The 25,503-nt window shown below is 38.5% G+C and overlaps 1 protein-coding gene across 1 annotated transcript; it reads right to left on the reverse strand.

The window, feature by feature from the left end:
* Nucleotides 1-865: 865 nt before the first annotated feature.
* On the reverse strand, nt 866-22,896 carry LOC109468462 (glutamate receptor 4-like). The gene is made up of 10 exons (XM_019766706.1): nt 22,801-22,896; nt 12,148-12,234; nt 11,448-11,494; nt 7,969-8,160; nt 7,308-7,537; nt 6,560-6,657; nt 4,199-4,426; nt 3,163-3,430; nt 2,532-2,760; nt 866-901 (listed from the first exon to the last, which is right to left on the reverse strand). Exons 1-10 carry the CDS (start codon nt 22,877-22,879, stop codon nt 866-868), a joined length of 1,494 nt encoding a protein of 497 aa, XP_019622265.1. The 5' UTR covers nt 22,880-22,896.
* Between the last annotated feature and the right edge of the window lie 2,607 nt (nt 22,897-25,503).

Genomic DNA, 25,503 nt, shown 5'->3' on the forward strand with positions numbered 1-25,503 from the left:
TACAGAAAACCAATCATTTTTCGTAATGCAGTTCATTTAATCATATTTTACACGTTACAACATGACCAGCAAACTAACTATTTTGTTATAACTACCGGATAAAAACACAATTTTGACAAATATTGACTCCCCTCTTGTAAAGACCAGTGCCTTACGCTTTGCTATACATGTGCATATACGTTTTAAAAATAGTTCTTTATGTACAGGAGTTGCAATGTAGCAAGATCTATAATACTAAGCACAATAGTTATAACTAACAGTTTGTTCAAGATCCGTTCATAGCAGTATTGGTTCCTACCTGGGTAACGCGTTAAATATCTAATACATGTACGCAGTCGTTTTACTATGCTGCCATGAAGAACTGCGGTCTGCATTTTGTCGAAAGGTGTCGCTTTTATACGAACACATGAAAAAATTTTTTCAAGTAGACAGAGAAAAGTAGACAGCATATCTCCTCTACTAGGCACGGTGATTCAGCTAACTTTAGTTTCTGTATCTTCCTGTGTATATTTGTGGATGTAAGTAAGTTTTTACACAGTGCTCATGAGTAATATAACTACAAAGTGCGAAGGATATAAGCACTAACATTTATTATCTACATTTTACCGATAAAACGTCAAACGTGGAATCTTACAGTTGAAAATACTCACGTAGTCTTTCTCAAATTAACATCCGTTACTGCCTTTCTTTCTATGAAGATATCTACCTACTTCAGAGTCAGACATGGAGAAAATATATATTTCTTGCACTTACGTGTAGAGCTACGATGTTTCACTCGAACGACATGCTACAAGGCACAACGATAGTCAAAATTACAGTTTTAATGTAGGTACATACAGTCTATCATCTAACACAGAAATATGAGTCACTTGCAGTTGCCAGGTTTGTACCAGTCGTTGGTCTGTCAAATACATACACTTCGACGAAGAAATAGCATGTTAGAGACCTAAGAAATTATCATTGTGCACATAATGCAGAGACCTAAGGTTTGGATAGCAGCCAAAGGGGAATATATTCACATTTTCCTCTGGGGATTCTCGTAACTCACAAGTTTCATTGGGCCATAAACACTACCTCCGGCGTATTTAATTTCAGTTCATCTCTATTTTCTTGGCGTTTCTGTCTTAGACGCTACTGTTAATCAGCATGTTTTACGCCGCTTGTCAGGTTTTAAGTACTTTCTTCTTACTTTACTTTATCCTTTCAGCACTTTTTACACGCTCTATAAGAATTAATGTCCGAATTTCCTTTAGCGATGGGCAACATAGCAGAACGTCCACAGCACATCGATTGCACTGGGTTCTTTAGATAAGCGCCGAATAAAGTAAACATTTATAATAGGAAATTTTGATAAACTTTTTAACAAGTATTTTCGTGAGTATCTAGTCTTTGGAGTGAGAGGGTAGACATAAAGATCGAATTTTGTCTAGAAAATCGTCTTTGTCGCATCCGACTGCATTTTTAATGGGTTCAGTAAAAAGTGTTAATAAACTGTGATGAATATGAATTAGCTGGATCAATTCTGTAATTGTTCTCGTGTACGTAAAAAAACTAGAGAACAATTGTAAAACTAGAGTTCCATGATTCAATATCTTCGCCAAATGATTTTAACCCCTGCGACTGACGACTTATGCAAATAAGGTCCTCATTTCTAATTATATCGGTTGATTATATTTCCGCCCAATGACAGTCTAATCCTAACAAGAATGCTATTTCCTTATAAAATTTAATATCATATAAGTTATAAAATTTAGATTTAAATAAGTTAAATATGTAAATATGTTCACTTTCAATCAACTCCCACCATGGCCAAACCGAAAAAATAACCTGTTGAATGTAAAAAAAAAACTGCATCATTGCAATATACTGTACACTATTAGACAAAACGTACACACAGTCAAAGTGAATATTAAGATCTTCCGGGTATGGAGTCATCAAAGTCTTCAATAATGGCAAAGTTTTCTTCCTGACTACTCGCTAGCAATATTTTGTATCTTACACAAGCACAATCTTTAACAAGACACAAAACTTTGGCATCGAAGAAAAGCTGACCATTAATTGTGAACATCAATACTCTAGCTATAGGCTACCTGGATTATAAGCTTACTTAATGAAATCCTTTCAGCTATCTATGCTTGCGTCTATCCAAACATAGGAAAACCATCAAGGCAGAAGATGACGCATTCTAGTTGTCAGTGTAGATTTAGTTCAGTTGTTTGCCGTCGAAGCAAGTTGTTTTTCACCGGAGCGAAATGCACTTCCTTTTTCTTGTCATTTTCTTGAGGCTGTAATTAGGTGCAGACAATAAAAAACATGACAACAAATGCAGGTTGTTTATGACTACATACATTGTCATTAATTCTTCTTAGATGCCATCACAAAAATCCTGCATGATATCTCATCTTTACTTTACAAAAGTGCATCGCGAAACTCCTGGCAAGGCTTAAGGCCTTGAAAACTTCTAGAACTCACGAGACCAGAAAGATGCCCACGAGTACATCTTAATGATGAAAGGAGAAACGTTTTCTTACCTCAGGCTTGGACTTGCAGAGCTTTACGAAGATAATCTGAACTAGAGTCACCAGAACTGCCAGCCCGGCAGCGCCTCCAAGGACGTAAAACACTCCCAGAAATATGTCTATCCCCAACGCAGAAGCTGTGTTCACATCAGCTACTTCTCCATCCAGCGGGCAGCCATCTTTGGGCCACCATCTGTTTCGTAACTCATCCATCTTTCCAGTTTCTTGGAGCTTCAGAATTCTGGATAAAATGAAAGTAAAAATCATTTAAGATTGCTTTGTGCAGCCGTTTTGTTATAGCCAAAACAGGTTTTAGTTTATCGACCCGCATCGTCATATTTTTTTTCAAAATATTACAATGATCCGCCGTACATACCACAATTAAATTGAATTGGAGAGTCATGATGATTTTGAATGTTCTTTTGATATTTGATAATACAAAAGCAAAATACACAAAAGATCAGTACCAGTAACAGAAAATAAAGTAGGGCATAAGACAAAATTATTAGCACATTCATTCGTCCATTCATTAATTTATCTATTCAGTATGAGCACATGCACCTAAAATATTTTTCAAAAAACTTTTTTTTTTCTGCATACCTGTAAGACAAATTTTAACTGTACAATTCAGAATTTTACTTACCCGACGGATAACGGTTTCTTCAGCCAGCTCAATCTTCTCGTTGCAAATCCATATCCTTTGAACAGGAATGGCTTTCCCAGCAACATCAAATCGCAGTTATCGTCAGTTCTTACAGCGTACTCAAGAAAAGGCGTCTCCTCAATAAGAACATACCCTCCCTGGCGAACCCATTCCAGGCCCTGCTTGCTGCTGTTGGGGAACTTGCTGACGTGTTTGTGGTTTTCCATTTTCATGTTGTACCACATTCGCTCGTAAATCGACCCAGTACCTGTCAATATAGTTAAAACAAACCTTAATCTCTAAGATAAATAAATAATGATTTCAATAACTGAAAAAAATTTTCATCGACATTTCACTGGTGTTTGCGAATTTGCTGATGTGTTTATGGTTCTCCATTTTCATGTTGTACCACATCCGCTCGTAAATCGACCCAGTACCTGTCAATGCAGTTAAAACAAACCTTACCCAAATTCGTTGTAGACATTGTCTAGTGATTCTGTCAAGTATTGTATGTATATATTTATTGTATGTATTGTTGTGGATGAATACCAGGAAGACTAGCGGTGGACCCTTGGGCCCACCGCTAATGGTTATTCTAAATAAAGTTTCAAAGTTTACCCTCTAAGATATATAATGAGTTCAATATAACTAAAAAAAACATTTTGATCGACAATTTCCTCCCCACATTGGGGATACGGTCGCTATATCTACACTGCCCCATTTGTGTCGATGGTCTGCATACATTTCGTGCCTGTCTGAAAAGAAGTGCTCGAAAACTGAGGACCTACATGTACCCTTTTTAAAGAAAACAGAAAAAATTTAATATATAAATAGATGGATTAGTCCTCATGTGACTGGCATTTGAAGAATGCATTATGTCCCTACCTTAATCACAACACAATCAGAAACTCATTGAGTCTGAAACTGGTCTGCAAGGATGGGAACTTCTGTCCGCAATGACTGACAGACTATACTAGAGACAAAACTTCACAGGCTGCACCTCATCAGAGGAAGATTGAAGAAGAAGTTTCCCTACCTACTTGCCCCTTGAAGAAGTCATACAAGAAGGTACCATACGTGGCGCTGTACCGGATGTTGGTTTGGCTTGACAGGTCGTCAATGGACTTGATGGGCGTTACAAGCCGTTTGACGGTGAGGAAGGCCGTGAGGTTGGCCGTGTAGGTGGAGATGACGATCAGGGTGAAGAACCACCAGGCACCGGCCAGGATACGGGAGGGGAGGGAGCGGGGGGCAGGCTCTCCTCCTGTGGAATGTTTAGTGTTAATTTTTTAGTTTTAGTATGAATATTTAGAAAGTTCAGTTGGTAGAAAATTCTTCAATCAGTGACTGTACTCAAAGGTTCATTTTCGATGTTGACTGTACACCGTGATCACGGAGTGACCTAGTCTCCCTTCTAGTCTAGAATACGACTAGAATACGAGACTAGGTCGAGACTCGTGTGGATCTAATTTTACCTTACAACAACAGTCATTGATTGAAGAATTTTCTGCTAACCCCTAATTTTACGTGACTGATGAACCTCTTCAACGATATTAGAAAGTTCAATTATCAACCTACGTCATTAACTTCACGTACTTAATCTATTACGGATCCCACCATTACACATGTAATTCGCAGTTAGTAACAACAGCCAAAGGTTTACTGAAAGATGAGTTAATTTGTAAAATCCGTTGTTAGACTGTGTTTCGTGCAACACAATGTTTTTAAGTGTGAGTGTAGTGACAAAACTGTGACGATTATGCCATATATAGCAGATAGCAAGAAAAATCAATATCTATTGACTAAAAACAAAATACGAAAACAATCATAACAAAGGGTCTTCTTTGACTTTAAAGGTACGTATGATAGTTAATTTGTAATCAGCAGTTCAAGTATCAGCATCATTTTTGCTAAGTGCATAATATTTTCCTAGTTCAGGTAAGGGAATTACCAACACAGCATGTTCTGTGTACACTGCACTCAATTATGAATCAAACCTCATTCGTCTGTCATTTTGAACTGCAATAGGCAATTAGGATCCATGAGACATAAATACGTCTTAAGTGAAAATTATTCAAATGCAACAACAAGAAATCCATCCGATGCCCTGCTACAACATTTGCATAATCCGCCATATGAATCATTCGTTTCTATTAAGTCCTGAAACTGCTGCGTCTTGCAAGAAAATTTATGTGTCTTGTCAGTGGAGGGGTTGGCGGACGAAGTTGACAAACATCTTCACTCAACCTTAAACTATTCCATAAGCCATTTCGATCCTAGCCTTGAGCAGTCGAAGAGTGCGATTTATTATTACGACTCCCTCTCTCAAGGCGAATATGCTACGTCAGCAGACTTGGGTGTACTGTGAAAAGATAAATTCTCTAAAGACGTTTCTATGAAGAAAAAGATATCATTCTATTGTCTCGGTGTAGTGGAAAATTAATCTTATATATACCAATTATAGGGGAAAAGGCAATTATTAATGTAGCCATTTAAACAATTTGACTTGCGGCAGGAGTCACCTCCTTGTTATCGAGTTTCGCATTTTCCCGGCATCTGATGTCTGTGCAGGCTGTGTGGTATTGAGTTCCATAGTTTCCCGCCATTTTTCACGAGAGAAGGGCAGCGTTGGTATTAGGTTTCACATTTTCCCGCCAAAAGACACCTGTGTGACAGGACACCCGTTCCCATGGCGGGCTTGTCACTGTTTCCCGCCATTTTGTATTCTGTTCAAACAGTGTCCAAAATACTGTATTTTGTATATGGCATATTGTGCTTCTATAGGCTTCTATATATATATATGTTGTGTGCATGTGTTGTTATTTAAACTCGAAGCGTTCGTTTTTATGAGAGCTTGACTGAGAGTGTCCGTCACGTCCCGCCTCCACGACGTATTATTGGTTGTCAGTTTTCCCGCCAAGACGACACGCCTACGGTATCGTGTTACACATTTTCCCGCCAAATTTACAACTATGTTGCGTCGTTTTGATTATCCGTGTAGCTGACAATACGTTGGCTTCTCGTATAAAACTCCTCCTGTCTTGTTCAAAACTTCTTTGAATTTTAAAGTTGCAGTTTCGTTCTGGCAATGATTCTACCTTCGGGCCACAGAAATTTCCCATATGCTGTTGCCATGTTCAACTCAGAAGCTCAATATTCTTTATCCACTTTCCACGAAGTTTACACAAAACATCCCAAATGTATGACAGAGATAGCATTATTAAAACCGGTCAATAATATTGATATACATTTACATATGCATGTGTAGATTAGTTGAGTCAATTGATGCTTTTGCCGTTCTTTCTGCCTTTTACAATAATTATTTTTGTACAAGGCTATGTAAAATTAAGTAGATAAAAAATAAACTAACGTCTGTAATTTAAGTCTCCACACCAACCTTTTCTGACTATTGACCAGTATGTCAACCACAAGCTGTTCTTCATGTTGAACTTTACATCGTTGTCATAGTTAGGGTCGCCCACGTTACACTTGTATCTGGAAAGGATAAAATAAGTTAATAACTTTAGTAGTTTACAGATGTAGATTTAAATGCTTAATAATTGGCGTTGTGTATAAGGGACTACACTTAGCTCTAAATTAGGCCACATTAAGATTCGATTCAGATAAAGTTATTTCATGGATGACGTCCTCTGGAGACACTGAATCTAAAGCCTAAACACCAGAAGGACCGGAAAAAAGCAAGATGACCAGATTTGAAAAGCATACTAAAGGACAACAAATGTTAGGACAAAAAGTGAATGAAAGAGCACAGTGTAACAACCAACAAGTCTGTTATTCGTCATTAAAAAATCTAATAAATAAATTAGTGGAACAGCAGTTGTCGTCCTGCCCTGTTTTTTTTCCTTTTATCACATCTTCAAATATTGCGATTTGCAGCACCTTCATTACTCTTTGGTCATAGTTACAGGACGCGGAATGTCTTTTTTCTGGGAACAGGCCCAAATCAACGCGCGCGCGCTCGGACGTCATCTATGAAAATTACATGGAGCGGTCTTACCTTTTTTCAAGAGCGTTTTGTCTCGTTTGTTTATTAGTAAGTCTGCAAATGATACTTAGCACTACTTTACGAACTAAAAATCGGAGGCAGATTAAAGTAACATGATTATATTAGGTAGATATTTTACCTAATCCTACTTGTGATGTACAGCAGAATGGCGGTCCCGATCAGTGCTCCCAGAATAGAAAACCACACCCTACTGTTGAACGGCAGGAGAAAGGCGAACAGAGATGTTCCCTTTGGTTCTGGCTTCCGGATGAGAAGCCCCGCCCCCAGGTCCATAAAAGGGTTGGTGAAGTCGACGACTTGTTCCCTAGCTGAGCTGATTGTTACTGGTGCAACTGCCACATCAGCTTTCTTTAGTAAAAAGACATGAACAATACTCGATAACAATTATAAACTTGATTTGAAGTTGGCACCAACAGCTATATTCTAATCTACGTATTGGTTTCATTATTAGTTATGGGACTAAGGGAGTGCTTGTGAATACATTGAGATTGACATAGCATCAACAAGATTACAAGTAGAATAAAGCATTGAACTTGTTTATTGTCACTAATTTTACCTTACCTTACCTGGGCCCTTGGCCCCGTGTGGAGCATAGGCCATCGACAATTTTCCTCCATCCAGCTCGGCTTTAACTATTTTAAAAATTATTCGTGTAACCAAAAACAAATTTAATTCTTTACCAATAATAGTTATTTGTATTTGCAACTTTAAGTCCTAGGGCTAAAAGTATTTGCTAAAGTAAAGAAACAATGTATAGAAAAAGGGTAAACATCAAATACCTTTCTCATGACTTCACCGATGAGTCCTCCCCATGTTTTGTTGGCATTCAGTGATCCATATGTTCCATCGGGGACCAGGTACAGGTCGAATGTGAAGCCGAGTTCTGCCGACAGTGCTGTGATGATGTCGATGACAAAACCTGTAAACTTTGCCCGGTCGCCCAGCTTGTTGACCATAACATATGGCTCCTCCTGCGAAAATGAACAGAAAATTGATGGTGAGCATTATTTTGTTAGGTCACACCGACCTTATTTTATGGATGGCATCCCCGCGCGGATTGATTTTCGCCTGTTCTCGGGAAAAAAAAATCACGTCCCCCGAGGCTCTGGCCTGGCTCTAGGCCTGGGTAGTCCATGGTAGTTATCGACAATACAGAGCCGGTGGTAACTCTAGAGGAACTCTTTTTGAGCTGACATTTTCTTTAGAGGATGTCATCCATAAAATTAGCCGGGGCCCGGTCGGGCCGTTTGAGTGAATGAAAAATGAACAATTCATGCCATTAAAAAATTAGTCTTGTTTAATTTTTTTGTGTTTTATTCTCTATCATCTTATACTTTCGTTTCATAACACTGCCCTGTCGGGGCCCCGGTTGGAAATGCCACCTCAGTATAAGCATAATCAAATGCATGGCAATGTACAATAAAGGTAAAAGCACAGTAAAGTGTTTCACAACTCAATCTTGACTGAACCTGTATCTCCGGATCCTCCCCACAAAAGTTCATGATTAAGATTTAAGCATGTTTTGGATATAATTCTTATCACTTCAGTATCACCTATCAGATAGAACTGCAGACATTATAATTCAAGAGGGACTGCTAAAAGTTGTATGTATCAGAGGACTTTAATATCCATTTTGAAACTCAATGAAATAGACTTTATCACTAGTACTGGTTGCTACTCTGATATGGCTCCTGCATCTACTTGTTGAAATGAGGCCTTTAATATTACGAGAGGGACTGCTGAAAAGTTGTATGTATCAGAGAACGTTAATGTCCATTTTAACCCTCGATGAAATAGACTTTACCACTAGTACTGGTTGCTACTCCGATAGAGCTTCTGCATCTACTTGGAATTATTCATACTTTGGAGAAATGAGACCTTTAATTATGAGTGTGTGGGTGACAGTCGCCCACGTACACATCCGAGTATCATTTCTATTAAACTCACTTCACTGAGCACAAAGTTACGGCGCAGCCCAGTGGAGTTTGGACAACCGCATAATTGGTCAAGGAAGTATGCTGTAGGGCTGGCAATATAAGACTGTATGGCATTGCCGCTTAGAGTACTTAAGACAAGATTGTCTTGTCGACTAGGCGCTGTGCATCTGTACCAGCTGGTGTTGATGGTTCAACGCGTAGTTGCCATAATGTCTAGTGTAAAGTAAGCAGCTACACATCATCATCATTTTAATCATTATCTTCGCAGCTCTCATCTGTCGACTATGCTGGTCTCCACAGCTTTCCATTGCCTTCTGTCCAGTGCTTTCTTTCGAAGCTCCTTCCCAAGTAGTCCCCATCTCTTCTAAGTCTCTCATAACAGCTACGCAGTTACGCATGGATGCTGCTTGCCTAGCGTCTTCTTGAGTGGCTGTCAACACTAAATGCTACTCACGGCGTGCAATTCTCGGCATAAATACCCCAGCAAGGTGCCGTAATTTCCGTTTGAAATAAGTTAACTGGAGAAGTATGCAGCTCATGTTTCACGTTCGTTCACCCCCGCCCCCAGTTTAACGGTCTGTCTACTGGATTCTTTCGTTTGACCTCATCCTTGCAAGGGCACTTAAAATTCCCTCATAACTTCTTGGGTGCGATCCATGGGGGCAAGCATCGGTGACCTTTCTATTAGACTCTTCATATTGAACTTGGATGCAGGACAAGATAAAGCAATAGAAACCGATAAAGAAAGACATTAGCTTTGGCAGTCGAGTGCTATGTCCTTCACACTTACTTTTCATAAATACCACATTGCTCTTTTATTACACGTGCGTTCCATTGATACTAAATGAGTATGACAAAAAAATTCATTCAAAAACCTATTCCTAAAAGTTATCAATGGATATGGTCGCTGCAACAGGTCTGGTATAAATAATTTCAACATTATTGATCCATATTTGACAGCAGTACAATGCGGTACCGCACCCGCTGACCTCTAATTCTGATAACGTCGGAATCTGTTAATATTATTCTTATTACTATCTTCGGCATATGGAATTCAAATTATGTATACTCTATTAAGCAGAAAATTTGGATACTGCATTGTTACAACTGAAAACATTTATTAGAAATGCTGTATAGAAGAATTCTATGATTTTGATATAAGTAGTCCATTCGAGCAGAAAGATACACAGTGATAATATTATACATATCATCATTAGATTTTTTTCTCACAGTGTGTCTGCGTTTTTCCGATTCTAACACACACAGTGCAGGTTTACTAGCTATTTTCCTCAGTTCTGGTTTTTGTGGGAGTTGAAGGGTCACAGGTTAGTATAGGAATAGTGCTGAAGTCTGTGAATAGTTTCATCTGGTTGGTAAGATACTGAGTAAAGAGACTCTTTTTACACAACCAATGCAATGTGAACGAGTCAGAATTACCCTGAGGAAGGTGACAGACGGTCACCGAAACGACGGCTGAATAAAAGAGACTCGGTTGTGTAAAAAGAGTCCCTTTACTCGGTGCTCAAGTCTATCATATCTGATCGCGTCATCGAGAAACACTTTTTCCAACATGGATAAGGAAGTTTTCACATAGTTGATGTGTTTGTCCATGATTACTTGCACCGGAGACAGGTGAAGATCCCGGTAATACTAAGGATTATCACGTCGTACCTTCAAGGCCTTCGAGTTCCGTTGAGATTAAGGGTACTACTGTTAATGAGAATCTTGCCTTGCCGGATGTGACAGCTACAAAATGAATTGCTCGTCCTTTCGAAAAGTAGGACATGCACTTTATATCCATTTCATGGCAAGATTGCGTCCTGTAAAATTGCTGTTTCCAGTTTATAAAAAAACACGTCATTACACATACACCATATGAGAACTCTTCTGTTACCCTCGGGTCACCCCCTTTATTTGTGACCTTCAGTCATATCTATTGACGTTTCGAAACCCGTTTTCCCGTTTCAGTTGTTGGGAGCAACAAAAAAGTATACAGTAAAATCGTTCAAGAAGCAAAATACTGAATCGGGTGCTAAAAATATGGAGCTCTTATTGTGGCCAATGTATTTCTTAACCTGTTTAAGAATTTTGAAGGTTCAAATAAGTCACCATGTCCTGTGATTGGCATGGAAATAAAAAAAAAGAAATGAAGGTCCACAACTCGGCAGTTTTTGCAAAATCACAGTCTCAACATTCAACATCTGTCACTGTGACTTCCGATCCAAAGACATGGAACGCCACGGATGTACAATAAGCGTAGTGGATTGTAAAGTTTCAAAAACAGTGTTTTTATGTACCAAAGAAAGTCTTATACGACATACCTCAATAGTCACCGCTGTCAGATGTATTCCTTTTAGTGTATGTCGCTCTGAAAAATAAGAGAAATCCAGTTTCAAAAACAGTCCCCGTCTTACCAATTCAATTTCAAAATAGGGAAAGGAACTAATACCAAGGAAAGTGCAGTCCATGCTATAACAATAGTCCCTAAGGCCAAAAAGACCGAAATTGCAGTTAGAATTTCATCAGAACTGCCACTAGGAGAATCTGGATAATACTAGATGATAGATTATAATAAGCAATATTAAGGCGATGGCTATCCCTACTAAATCGAAAAAAAAGCAAAACAGCCCCAAGGCCAAGGAGACGAAAGTTGAAGTTGGGATGTTATCAGAACTGCCATCAGGAGAATATGGATAATACTAGAAATTTCTATTAGCAATATTTAAACAACGACTATCCATACTAAACCAATCAGAAGCAAAGTAGGTTTAGTTGTCTGTAAGAAACAGAATATTCTTTTATGACAAGCGGAACAAAACCCAGGGGTTTCTGAAAAAAGTTTGAGTAGTAGTAATGATTGTTTTTTTCTTAACAGGTATATTTCTAACAGGTCCTATTTTCCCGCCAGTTCAGGGTGGTGTTGGTATTAGGTTTCAATGTTTCCCGCCTATATGTCCCACTTTCCCGCCAGTACAGGGTGGTGTTGGTATCGGGTTTCAAAGTTTCCCGCCTATATCTTACCTTGCTCAGATGACTGGGTGGTTGCCAGAAGTTTGGCTATCAGTAATGGGGTCGGCTTTCTTGTCGCTTCATGCCAAAACAAAGGTGCTGAAAAGAGAAACCATAAGAATGTCGTTATTTAACAGATTCTCACTCATTCATAGTTAGAGACAATCCGCGACAAATACTACAGGTTAGCTAGTCTATAAGAAATTTGCGTTGGCTTGGTGTATGCATAGTAATGTTTTTGCGTGTGCGCTTAAAAAGTTCCACTTACTAAAGGTACCGTATAAAAATTACAGGTAATTTGGTAAGTAGGAGAGCTAGTGGAACAAATTTAGTGCTTTGACATTCACGGTGTTTTCCATAGGTCAAGTGGCATAGTGCAAGTGGACCATAAGATAATTAAAAGAAGACTACTAGAGCATCGTCAAGATGTCGTTGCCACACAAATTTTGGGTACTAACAATGGAAGATAGACTAATATAGCAGATGAAGGAAACCTTACGGATTACTGTTGACAGAATTTGGTTATAGTTTAATTATTGCTTAGTGATGAACAATGGAAAACATCTGCCCAATCGTTTTATTGAAATCTCATTACCATACAATACCCGTTTTGTTTTGTCATGAAGATGTATGTGGTACAACGTTTGTACATCATACAATTTAAAAACAATTTGATGCAAGGCATACAACTATATGGTCTTGAAAGTTGTGTAGTCACCACTACATGTTACTCATTTACGAAGGCGAGGGACTATGGCAGTGTTATCGCTTATTTAAACCAACAGCAATCGATACACAGGGCATATAGCATTTTCCAGGCAGCAAGCAATTGTATAGACATTGAAATCCCTTAATGACAGATCGTAGAACCATGTAGGGTGAAAGGTCCTGGCATACTGATCACCCTAATCCCTCAACGGATAAGTACTATTGACTGGGACCCAGCAGGCTAGGGGACGGGGAGTTATCTGGGGGATTAACCATACCGTGGTGGATATGTTGTTGTGGAGTTGTGCTGTGTGTTATTGCAAGGACAAGGCCGGTGAGATATGTTAGCACAGATGTTATTTATAGCACGGTGTTGTTACCTCCATGAAAGTATTGTTTTTGGCGTGTCTGTCTGTATGTGTGTTTGTGTTTCCGCACATTTGTAGTCAGCATAACTTAAGAACGCCCTCATGGATTGTGATGATATTTGGTACGTTGGTATAGGTCTTAGGAAGACAAAGGTCAGGGTCAAATATTAGCCCCCTGGTGGCTGACCTTGGTACTGCATTAGAATTTCTGGTTTTTGTATCTTTTGTCCTGAACATACTATGGTCTCTGATGTTTGGTGACAGATAGCTTTTCCTGTCAGGAATAAGTGGTGTATGTTTTGTCCCCCCAGCATCTTGTTCTGGTTTAGTGATGTGAAGTTCTTGGATATTTCGACGTAGAGACGACTTATAGGCAGAGCAATAGAAAGTAGCATATGGATTCTGTAATCTTGAACATTTCATCGTCATCATCATCATTATGAACATTTTACAAGAAGTAAAACAATCACGGTATAATTAGTAACGCTAAAGAGGTGTGGTGGATGTCACTCAAAACATCAGGAAATTATCTCGAATTATCTCGAATTTACCATGAGTACGGTATAATAGCTTTATGTTGGTCAAGCAACACGAAACCTCGTAACCACAAGGGGAAACCTTGTAAAAGTAGTGAATACACGAGAGTTTGAAATTTGTTGGGCAACTAAATAATGAGACCTGCCTGCCTGCTTACTGCCTAAGTGCACAGGCCAGGCACTGGCCCCTTGCTCCCCTCCGTCAGGCTCCTCCAACCAGGAGCAAGGGGCCAGTACGTACCTGGCCTGTGCACTTAGACAGTAGGCCTATGAATGAGACAATCAGCCCAAATTCTAGAAGTTTAGGGGCAGAATAAAGGCAATCCTCCAGCAGACAGAAAGTCCAACTAGGTCATCACAGCTTCTCCACAAAAGATTGGAAACTATTGATTTCGTCTTGCATGAATATTGCACTGATGGGCCGATACGGGTTGACAGCAGCGCGTTTAAAGCATCCAATGCAATTTTAGGGCGGCAAAACTGGGCGAAATATTCTGAAGACGACAATGTCAATGGTATGTTAAAACATGTACCGTCCCACATCAGTATTTCATACTTAGGGCATTTAAGGCTAAAGAAATAAGCCCCAAGACGAGTCCTTTATTTTCTGGGTGGTACCCTAAAATCAGCTAAGGGTCCTTCCAGTAACCGTTTTATGTCAGAATTTTAGAATACATATTGCTAGACCAACTTTCATAGTGAATATCACTGATATCATATTTTCCATTATTAAATCTATTACGTTGTAACGTTTGAATTTTTTCCTGTGTTTACATGATATTGACTTGATTTACTTTACTTGTATTGCCATACGACATTTCTAAAGACCATCTCTACATATTCTTGTAAAGTACCAAATAAATAGATAAACGAATGAATGCAGATAGCGTGCTGTGACCACGCAGTGGGGGGATACGCCTGATAAAAGCCACAAAATAGTCTATCAGCGCTGCCCACATGGGTTGATGAGCAGTAACCACCTATAGTATAGGCAGCAGTAAAATATCATCAGACTCTGTGGTATCCGCATTTGAATGCTGAAAGGTGAAGGTATTTACCCTTTTTTCGTCAGTGGCAATGGGGATGAACAGAATATTGTGTATTTTTCAGGTGCGGAAGAAAACTTAGTACTTAAAACTATATCAATTAATTACCAACGACACGTTCACTATCTTATATGTTTTAGTAACCAGCATGTTAAGCTTCATTTTATACCCTTTTCGTTTTGTACTATGTTCAATAGTCGTTGCCATACATTATGCCATGTACAATTGTCATACAATCAAGTTCTTTTATTTTTCAATCATTTTAAATGGAAATCTTAAGACCAATACTTGCTACATATTGTACGATAGTACATTTGTAATCTAAAGTTAATTAACTTCTAAAAGTGTAACTGCAATAAGAATTTACCATATTTCTACCGTCCCTTACAGCATGTTCAATGCACAATTGCAATGTTTTAAATGTTTTGCTACTACGTAAAGTTAGAATTCAAAGCAACCGAAACTTCCTTCCATGTAACTATGTAATCACAACCATCAACGGTTGACCTCGGTCGGACGTAATTAGAAGATGGAATAAGGACTCTATGTTATTCGAATAATCCTTTGAAGTATAATGATAATTTACTACATTTCTACCACAATTACAGCGTGTTCAATACGAAATTCCAATGTTTTGATGTTGTGCTACTACGTAAAGTTAGAAAAAGCGACCGCAACTTCCTTTCATTTAATCATGTAATACACAATCACCAACTCTTGACCTCGGTCGGCTTAGGATGGGATTAGAAGATGAAGTAATGGCTCTCTATTATTAGAAACCACCTGTGAAGTATATTGAGCTACTGAAGTGGAATTATATGAGCAAAGCATACCTTGATACCAGTGCTCAGCCATGATTATGCGTTATTCAGCCATAGAATACGTTCTTTCTAGTGTTAATGATGCGGCACCGCTTCACTCAGATATGTAATCTCAAAAGCAACGTTCTTATCATTCCTCTTCCTCCCCGTCGGTTCTAATCACGTCCAAACAATCCGCCTTTTGATAAAGCTTACTTTCATGTTCTGAGACCGTAGCAGGGGTTTTCATGAGACCAATCAATCATCTATGGTCTTCAGTTCATCTGAAGATAAGCTTGGAGATATCGTGGGGATTCTTCAATTCAGGGCTCGAAATTCCACCTGCACATGCAGGTTAGTGTGTAGAAAACGGCTTAATGTGTAAAAGTGTTTTTTTTTATGTCTACTCGTACCTAACCTGCGCCGGTCCATGTACTAGGTTTATGTTTATAAAAGTAGGTGTATGTGGATGTTTATCCATGGCATTTTCTGTCACCACATGAGAAGTATAAAAGGAATAATGGCAATGGCACAGTATAGTCCATACTTTATAAATTATAAATGGTACATATAAAATTGTTCTTGTGCAACTTGCTTCTACTTTGGGGTGTTACAGTTACAGTGCATCATGACATACATACGACCAGCACCTTTTAAGATGACATTTCGAGGTAAACTCATTACTTTCTGGTAGTAATGCCTCATATGCAAACGTAGATGCATGAAGTATTTTATACTCCATTTAATTTGCGTGGACTAAAACTTCAAAAGTCCATATTGCTTCAATTTTATAGAATGTCCCTTTACATTTTCCACAGCTCATGGTACAGAGAATACATGCTCCGTCTGTAAGGTATGATAACATTGGAAATGATGACCTTTCAAAATCTTTAGGGAAAATCAATCAGCCTGGTTGTCATTGATAGTTATAGTTTACAGTTTCATACGTCCTCATGTGTTCCGGTTCAAATCTACGTGGCGTATCAAGGCGTTGTTGGTCACTATTGTAATTTCTTGCTTTGCAAAGGTAAGTATGCAACGTTTCTTGAAATTATGTCCTTGAAAATGCACTTTACACCAGTTTGCTCCCTCGACTCAAGTGAAGTGGGTGCCTTGATGTGGTTATGGACGGCTTCCTGGTAGGGTTGTGAAGATGATGTATCCGTGTGAGTGCATGGATCATATCAACATGGTCTATTTGTATTTATTGAATCAAGTACAACATCTTTCAAGGGATTTGATGCTAGAGACAGATTTGAATGTACCATTACATGCAATAATTCCTACAATGCAAAAATAGGTAAACATTTAAAAGACTGCTATTGTTATTAGAATAAATGATTAGCCCCACTCGATTGTAACATTATATCAAAGACAGACTTGTTCTAGCCATTGTTGTTTTAGTGAAGTCTTATGATGTATTAGGTTTGAGTCTATATTAGGTCTGTTTCTATATTAACCTTTTTTGTACTAATTGTTCAATAACTGTTGCCAAACATTGTACCATTTGCAATTGTCGTGCAATTACGTTCTTCTAAAATATCTTGAATACCAGTAAATTGCAACTTTTTGCCAAAGTTTTATGAAGCGGAATGATCATATTTACATGTACGCCATATGATAAGCGTATCGATTCTGTGCCTCTCTCCATCCATTTACGAAAAACGCTTAAGAGTTCATAAAAGACCATCTACGCTCAAAAAAACTTCTGAAAGGTTTGAAATTAGAAATTCATCAGATTGATTACTTTTCAACACGCCTTCTATTTTGCAGCAAATCAGTAACCTGATTGACGTTTAAACTAGTTCAACCAGATGAGCGAATCGTCTCTTACCAAAGGTAATTATGTTCTGATGGTCTCGTCGTTGAACCTAACATGATCGATGGCTCATTAACTGTGTTCTAATGGAACGGGCTAATCACATGGTGCACAGTGCCTTAGGCTCAGACTTTGATGTGTTATGCTGCTCTATTTCCCGTATTTTTTATTTTATTTTTTTATTTACTTCAGATTCACCTCAAAACAAGGCTCGTGGGAGCCACTTACATGTTTTGGGTTACAGTGATGACTGCGTGGTCAGATATTAGTTCACCCTTGATTTAAACCGTTGGAGGTTGTAATTAGCGGTGAAACATTCACGGGGAAGCTTGTTCCACAGTGAAGTGGTTCTGGGGAAGAAACTGTCAGCATGAAATTTTCTTTTATTGAGGAAGAAAGGGTGATTTTCTGCTGTTAAGGTGGCTAAGCGCGTTCTTGCAGAGAATGTTCTGAGTAGGGGTACAAGGGAGTGAAGTTCAGCAGAGCATCTGCCGTGGAAATGCCGTTACTTTGTGCGAGTAAGCTACGTGTTATACTTAGATAAAAGTCGCCTGGTTTGGATAGATTAGAATTAGAAATGCGCGGCCGGTGTGCTTTTAGGGGCATACTGAGTGGCACCTCATTTGAGGAGACCTGAACTGAACTGACTAGAATTAGGTCGTTACAGCGAAAGGCCACAGCAAGTAAATGTTTATGAATGAAAAGTCCAAATCAAATGCGATAGGGCGAAAATAAGGCGTGCAAGAAAACATAAAACAACATTTTCTTAGGATGTACGCATTGTAAACGAGGATTGAGGCGACAAAACATCACATCACAGCCAAAAAGATATTTCATTCTTGTATTCAAGATTACCTTCTATCTTATACCTAGTATTGTTTTACATAGTACGAAAGAAATGAGTTAATGATGAAAGTTTGTGAAAATGTTTGTATTCCCATAAACGGTGGGATGCGGAAGTTAGGTTTATGTGTTAACTTTGTAATTCGGTACATAAATCCATTGCCATCAAATAGAACACAATATTGCTTTTGCAAATGAACAGATTCACAGATACTCATAGGATAATTCAAACTCTACTAGACGATAAGTTACGGAGATAATAATCCGGACGTTTCGAGTGACATCCACCACTCTTCTTCAGCGTCACTAATGAACTACATTGTAACAGAACTCGATAAGGCATATATGAGCAACTTATTATTCTCCTTAATTTATCCAATAGTAGAGTTTGAATTTTCCTAGGAGTACTGTTTACCTGGATGTCTAACCTTCATCAACGTAGATTCACAGATAGATTGATACATGAATAGAAAACTAACGGGCTGCTTATATGCATAGAGTTTAAAGCCACGTAAGACGTCTCTGCCTGGAAGTATTATCCTCCGGAGCAAGGTCGATTGCTCTGCTGTCAACGATCATATCGTGGCCCTGTCTACATGGCCTTGCTGCTGGCACTCTTCACTGCAGCTGACAGAATAGCGAGCGGTTGGTGGTGGTACTCCTTGACGTGTTGCTTCACTATTACCGCAAAATGACCTTGGCTGCTTCAAGGTTAAGCGCTCCATGAATAAGACTGAGGCAGCGTCTCGTAGTCATATATGGATATACTGCCCATTCTAGACAGATACGGATCTTTCTTTACTATATATAGCTGGTCGTTTATATGCACTTCGTTAGGGGGCGAACTGTACAGACATACCAACATACATGAACAATTGTTCATGGTGAATCGCTAGTTTTCGTCTTTTTGCACTAAAAGCTAAGTGGTAGACAGATATCCTTTCAAGGCATCTCCAACTTGTACATCTTCAGCTACTTACGGCACACAGGAGCAACGCGGACTATATTAGATTAGCCGAGCTATAACGCACTTAACCCGTGATTTGCCCCGTCTCCTATATCTGTCTCCTCCAGAGACTATGTAGGCAGCATTGTCGGCGCCCAATTGCAGCAAACCGTCAAAGGCATCCAGTGCAGTTTTTAGGGCTTGGAAACCCGATTTTTTAGAGCCAATATTCTAGTCACTTATCTATATACTAAGTTGAAACCACACTATCCCAGTGACCCTTATGGAGCAGAAATTCTCAAAATTCTGACGGAAAATGGTTACTGGAAGGGCCCTTTCCTGATTTTTAGGGTATCACCCAGAAAATAAAAGGACTAATGTTGGGGCTTGTTTCTGCAGTTTTAAAGCCCAACCTATGAAATGCTGTCTCAAATCTGCCAATGTGATGCAGTATTTGTCAAATATCACAAAGATTGCCTTATTCAGAATATTTCCAGTTTTGCTGCCCTGAAATCACATAGGATGCCTTTAACGTACTGCGATGAAGAGTGCTTGAACATTCTATACGACAAAAACAGAGATAGAGCTACATAACTCTTGAATAAGTATGCATTTAACTCCAGTAAATGGTTGAATGAGATACAATCATTGCTATCGCAATTGCGCGCTTATGGAAACTACGGTTAAAGTACTGGCGGGTTCTCTTTTTTGAGTGTAAAGAGTGCGTCCATTCTCTATCGTCTCCAGAGATATGTACTTTTGCCCAAGCCGGGCCATCAGTTTACATATATGCAGCCTTTTATTACTGCAATGTTTTATCATTCGCTTTCAAAAGCTTACTTAAGGTTTCCCTTGACTGGGCATGTTTGGGTGATTTGGGAGCAAAGTATTGGTAACAAAGTATATGCATTTCATATCCTCTGATATTAACAGCAACTAGCTATATATGGTTTGATATTGAAAAGGCAAATAAAATTAGTTAATAATATCTGGGCCCGTCTGTACTCATGTTTTTAACTATAATGCTCTTGTGTGTATTTTTATCTGTATGTTTTCTTTTTTATTGGCGAGTGATGCATTAAGTAAATAAATCAAGAAAGAAAGTAACTAAAGGCTTTTGATATATGTAACGTAACATAGTAAATATCTGATTGGATGAATCAGCTGTTAAATTATTTGGCAGCGTCTTTATGAATACCCATGTCAATTTTTTCATTCTTTGGCCAGTCAGGAATAATAGCCCAAATGTTCCCTAATAAAAATATAGTATACCTATTGGTGCTTTAGTACTGTGCATATGTAATGTAATACCTTTAGTACTGTATATATGATACTAAATCAGCACACTGCTAGACACATGTTTTATACATTAGCATTTTACTGCATATGCTTGGTCTAGGTCAAACCATGTTTCATTCATAGCCATGCTGCCATGTAGTTAGTAATATCTAAAACTGCGAAAAATTGCAATAACATGCAAAAGTCTCTGTCGTGGGAGGACTGTGTCGGCATTTGGCCTTATCACCAAATTCCCTACAGACTAAGTTACATGCCAACTAGCCATGAAAAATTCATTTGCCGAAAATGCCTTTCTAAGGTCACACCACTCCTAGCAATTTCCTTTGGTGGTCCTAATCCCAGAACCATGCACTGTCAATTTGATGTGAAAGTGCGAGTCAGAGGTACCATAGGGGATCTTAATGCCAAATTCATTTTTCATAATTCATTTTACAAACTCATTCTAAATTACCTAGCCTATCCTTCACATTCCAAACTTTTAATTTATTTATGACCATAGCGAAATGCGATATATATATGTAAATACAGTTATTCTGACAAATGTTTTAAGCGACATAAAAGTAAGTTTGAGTAAAATATGAACCTAGAATATTTAAGTAAGTAATAAAGTAATATTAAGTGTAATATGATAATTCAGCTTGAAACACAGGCTTGGTAGTCCCTGAAAACAATTCGATCAACGTTGAACAGACTTTCAACTTGTTATATGCTTCATGAGACGATGTTCAATAAGCCATAACTTACTGAATATTCTGATTGAATGATATAGATATTCACATCCAAAACTTTTACCGCAAGTCGTTAGATAGATGTATAGACACAGGCACAATTGTAGACGCCCAGCTTCGTTTGCGCAAATGGCCTGATCCTACTGAGTATTGCCTGCTCTCCGGCTACTGGCAGTCTTATGGGGAAAAAATACCGACTGCTAAATGGTTCTATTACGTTAAGATATGTATCTAAGCACTTAAACATTCAAAGACAGTCGTTTGAAGCAATAACTCCAGTTGTGCGCGCAGAAAAAGCAATTGTCTTGTCAGACCAAATGTGCCCTGAAGGAATTGTTTGAAACATGTAGGACTAACACGATTGTTATCCCATCTATGTGGTAATATGCTGTAATACAAACTGTTGGGATATTAAAAAAACGGGACTTTCACAAAGATGTTCTCATGTGTCACTTTAGAAAATGTTGGGAGGGGAAAAGCAATAACTAGTCAAAATAGTTAGAAAGGACGGTTATCTATTAGTAAGATGAAACTCTAAATGAACAACCCAAACCAATTCGTGTAAACTAATGACAAAGATGTCTTGGCTGGTATGTAGATCGAAATATGGTAAGAAAGGTGTTTTCATTCCCAAAACGTACCTGATTTTCCCAAAGTTGATATGAAAAATATATGAAATATATTCTAAAGTTGCGCTCTTACCGAAAAAAACAATAACCTGACATTACACATGAAATGTAGCGAAATAGGAATCTTTGAAGAAACAGTTTTTGTGGAAGTTTAATATAACGCTATAATAGGTGTCCTCTTGTATTCTTTATGAGTCTTCACTTTTGTCTGTTGCCTCTATCTTTGAATTGTCAATATTTCAATACTCCTGCGTCACACGATATTTAACAGCACTTTTCCCCGGATATATCAAACTGTTGCACTACATGTAATATCCCAAATTGCCCATTTTCATGTAGTTGGTAATGATTTAATACCCCCTTTAGGTGTAACAATCTAATTTCAACACTATTAGTAATAAGCGAAGGTGGATTATTGCACAGTAGTGCAAACAGTGTGGGGTAGATTGGCATTGCGGCTGTAAAGATTTGATAACATAGCACTGCAGTTACTAGACTGTAGAGGAAAATTGATCGCAAGTGGTAACAGCATGACAGAATATTTGTTGATTTGACTTGCTCATACATTTGTACTTATGTTCGTAATAATTAGATTAATTGGTTTGATCTTTCTTTATTTGTTCAGATAGATGATTTGTATTCTTTCATTATTTCTTCGAATTGTTTCTGTTTATTTCCTTTTTTTGTCTTCTTTGTTTAAATTTTTTCATTCAGTACCAATGGTAACTTATTGTATTTATACTTTTATATGTTACTTCGTGCTTTGCTTGTCCAAAGTATTATGTATTGCCTTATGTTTTGGTGCCGACATGAATATAAGTGTAACTTGAGTGTGTCGTCAACATGTTTATGTCAGTATATTTAAAGAATTCATATTTAAATAATTTATATGTTTCAATAATTAAATAATTATATGTTTCAAAAATTAAAGAAAATTACTTACCCTGATGTGTAGTCAAATTGAAGGAGATTTCTGCCGTCAGCAGGCATGGCAGAAACACCAGGAGGTCCAGAATCCTCATCTTGGCGTTCTCGGTCGACCTGTTGGAGTAAGCGGGGACATCAAAGCAGCGTCCTCCCTCCGCTGGCAGCTCCTATTTATGGGAAAATCGACGAACCGCGTCGACTGCAGAGTAGGCAGAAATGTCAGACGATCAGTCTTTATCGTGCCAAGACAGCTGTACAGAAAGTTCGAAATGGAACGAAATGAAATGAAAGAAAAGAAAATATGTACAGCTATGTCGATGAAGGTTAGACATACGATACGCCAAAAAGCAGTTAATCAAGCAACTGGATATGATTTTGGAAACGGTCAGACGTTTCAGATAGTATCCACTAGCTTTCGTCAGTCACTGTCAGTCCAGTTGCTTGAGTAACTGATTCTTGGTGTATGTTCAGCTATGTTAATACAGTGATATGAAATACATGTAGAAATATAAGGTAAGGAACGTTAAAATTTAAAATACAGAAGGAGATTTTTTTGGGTGAAGAAATTAGCCACGCAAATACAACATAAAGTTATATTAAATAGTATTGGATAAGTTACAGAAGTGAAATACATCAGGTTATTTATTTGCGACTCACATTTGTTTTGAAAACTTCATTATGTTGCATATTTTATTCCATTTCGTTGATGAAGGTTATATACCCAGATAAACAATACTCAAAGGAAATTCAAACTCTTCTACTGTATAAATTACGGAGATAATATTCGGACGTTTCGAATGACATCCACCACTCTTCTTCAGCGTCACTGATGAACTAGTAGAACTCGACAAAGCATATATGAGCAACAGTTCCTGGAAAAACCGGTTGAACATGAAAAAGGTCCATTTATTCCATTTCGTTTTCTTTCGCACTTTCTGGGGACCCATCTGTAGAAAGCAACAGCCGTGTCGGGACGGGCTCTTCACGCCCGTCTGCCGGGCCAATGTTCCATCTATCAAGACGTCCTTCACTAAGTGTTACCGTGTTCTTGGCAAGATGACACCGCGAAAAGGCGATTAATTAAATACAAAAGGTAACATTGAAACCGGCGTAGAATGGTAAAGTGTTGACAGGTTATAGATAGTACTGCTCCTTAGGGTCATGCAAGGACATGGGGGAGTTCTACGGGAATATATCCATAATAACAAGTAGAAATATGTCTTAGAATTGTTGAAACGATTGATCAAATGAACAGTATATGTAACTGGATATTCAAAGCAACATTATGGTATGTGCATGCGACTGACATATAGACGGTGTAATATTTTTTACTTAATCATCATCGATGAAGGTTTGGCTGCTCATTTTGTATTCACATTCACATGGTATACATGCAAATGTAATCTAAAAATGTACGCTATGTTACATGGTAATGAAATATAGAAAGCAGTAGTCCAGGAAAGTGCAGTATTCTATACTTGGCATCTAGTCACGTATGCCAATGTCTATATAACAAAGCATACTTTATACGAGGGGTGATCCAAAAGTTCTCGGCCTCACCTAGAAAATAAAGGTCAAACTCCAGTTCTTTGGTATAACTGTATACTATGACGTCTTACATCACTGCCCACAAAAATGCAAATTTTTACATTCATTAATTAGCACGTGACGCCTTGTGAAAATGGTGTAGGTGAGGGCAAATCACAAAATGGCCGCACCAGAAGCGTGTGCTGTGGTCAAGTGTATCGATAAAAAGCTATGTCTCTTAGGGAAATCCATAAAGACATGATCAAGTCACTTGGTGATGACTCCCCTTCTTATTTAACCACAAAGAATTGGGTTGCTAGCTCTAAGCACGTCAAGTAGAGCACAAAAGATGAACATATGTCAGGATGCCACAAATCAGCACCATGGACAATCCAGTTGAGGCCATCCATCACATGGTAGTAAATGACAGATGTGAAACTGTCCAACATGTAGCAGGTTCTTTGGCCTGACTTGTAGTACAGTTCATAATGTTTTGTCGTACATCCTGGGGATGAGCAACCTGTCTGCATGATGGGTGCCTAGAATGTTTTCTGAACATCACAAGTCAATCAGGCTGGGCATTTCAAGGAACGAATTCAGTCCATCAAGGCAACTTACTCAAACGATTTGTCACCCAAGATGAGACATGGGTTCACCACTTTCACTCCGAATCAAAACAGCAGAGCAAATAGTTGATAAAGAATGGTTCCCAGCATCCCAAGCGAGTTTTACCCGTTGAAAAGGTTTTTGCCTCTGTTTTCTGGGACAGTGAGGGGGTAATCATTATTGACTCCCTGCAAAAGGGTCAAACCATCAATGGAGTGTACTGTGCACCAGAATTGCGGCAGTTGAGGGCAACAATACAGAAAAAAGGGGAGAAAAGCTCCGAGTTGACGTGCTGACAATGCACCTGTCCACACAGCACAGTGGTCAGTGGCAGCAGCAAACGAATGTGGCTTTGAAGTCTTACCCCAATCTTCCTATTCACCTGACCTAGCACCGTGGGTCTTCTACCTGTTTTCTAAACTGAAGTTCCAGTTACGTGGTCAACGTTTTCATGGTGATGATGGCGTCATTGATGTGGTTTAGGCATTTTTAAGGGCTTCAGACGAAATATTCTTCCACAAGGGAAAGGAAAGCTGGAACATCGCTGGACCAAGTGCATTGAAGTTAGACGAGACTATGTTAAAAA

The sequence above is a fragment of the Branchiostoma belcheri genome, unplaced genomic scaffold (assembly GCF_001625305.1).
Source record: "Branchiostoma belcheri isolate BF01 breed outbred unplaced genomic scaffold, Haploidv18h27 scaffold2, whole genome shotgun sequence".
Taxonomy (NCBI): Eukaryota; Metazoa; Chordata; class Leptocardii; order Amphioxiformes; family Branchiostomatidae; genus Branchiostoma; species Branchiostoma belcheri.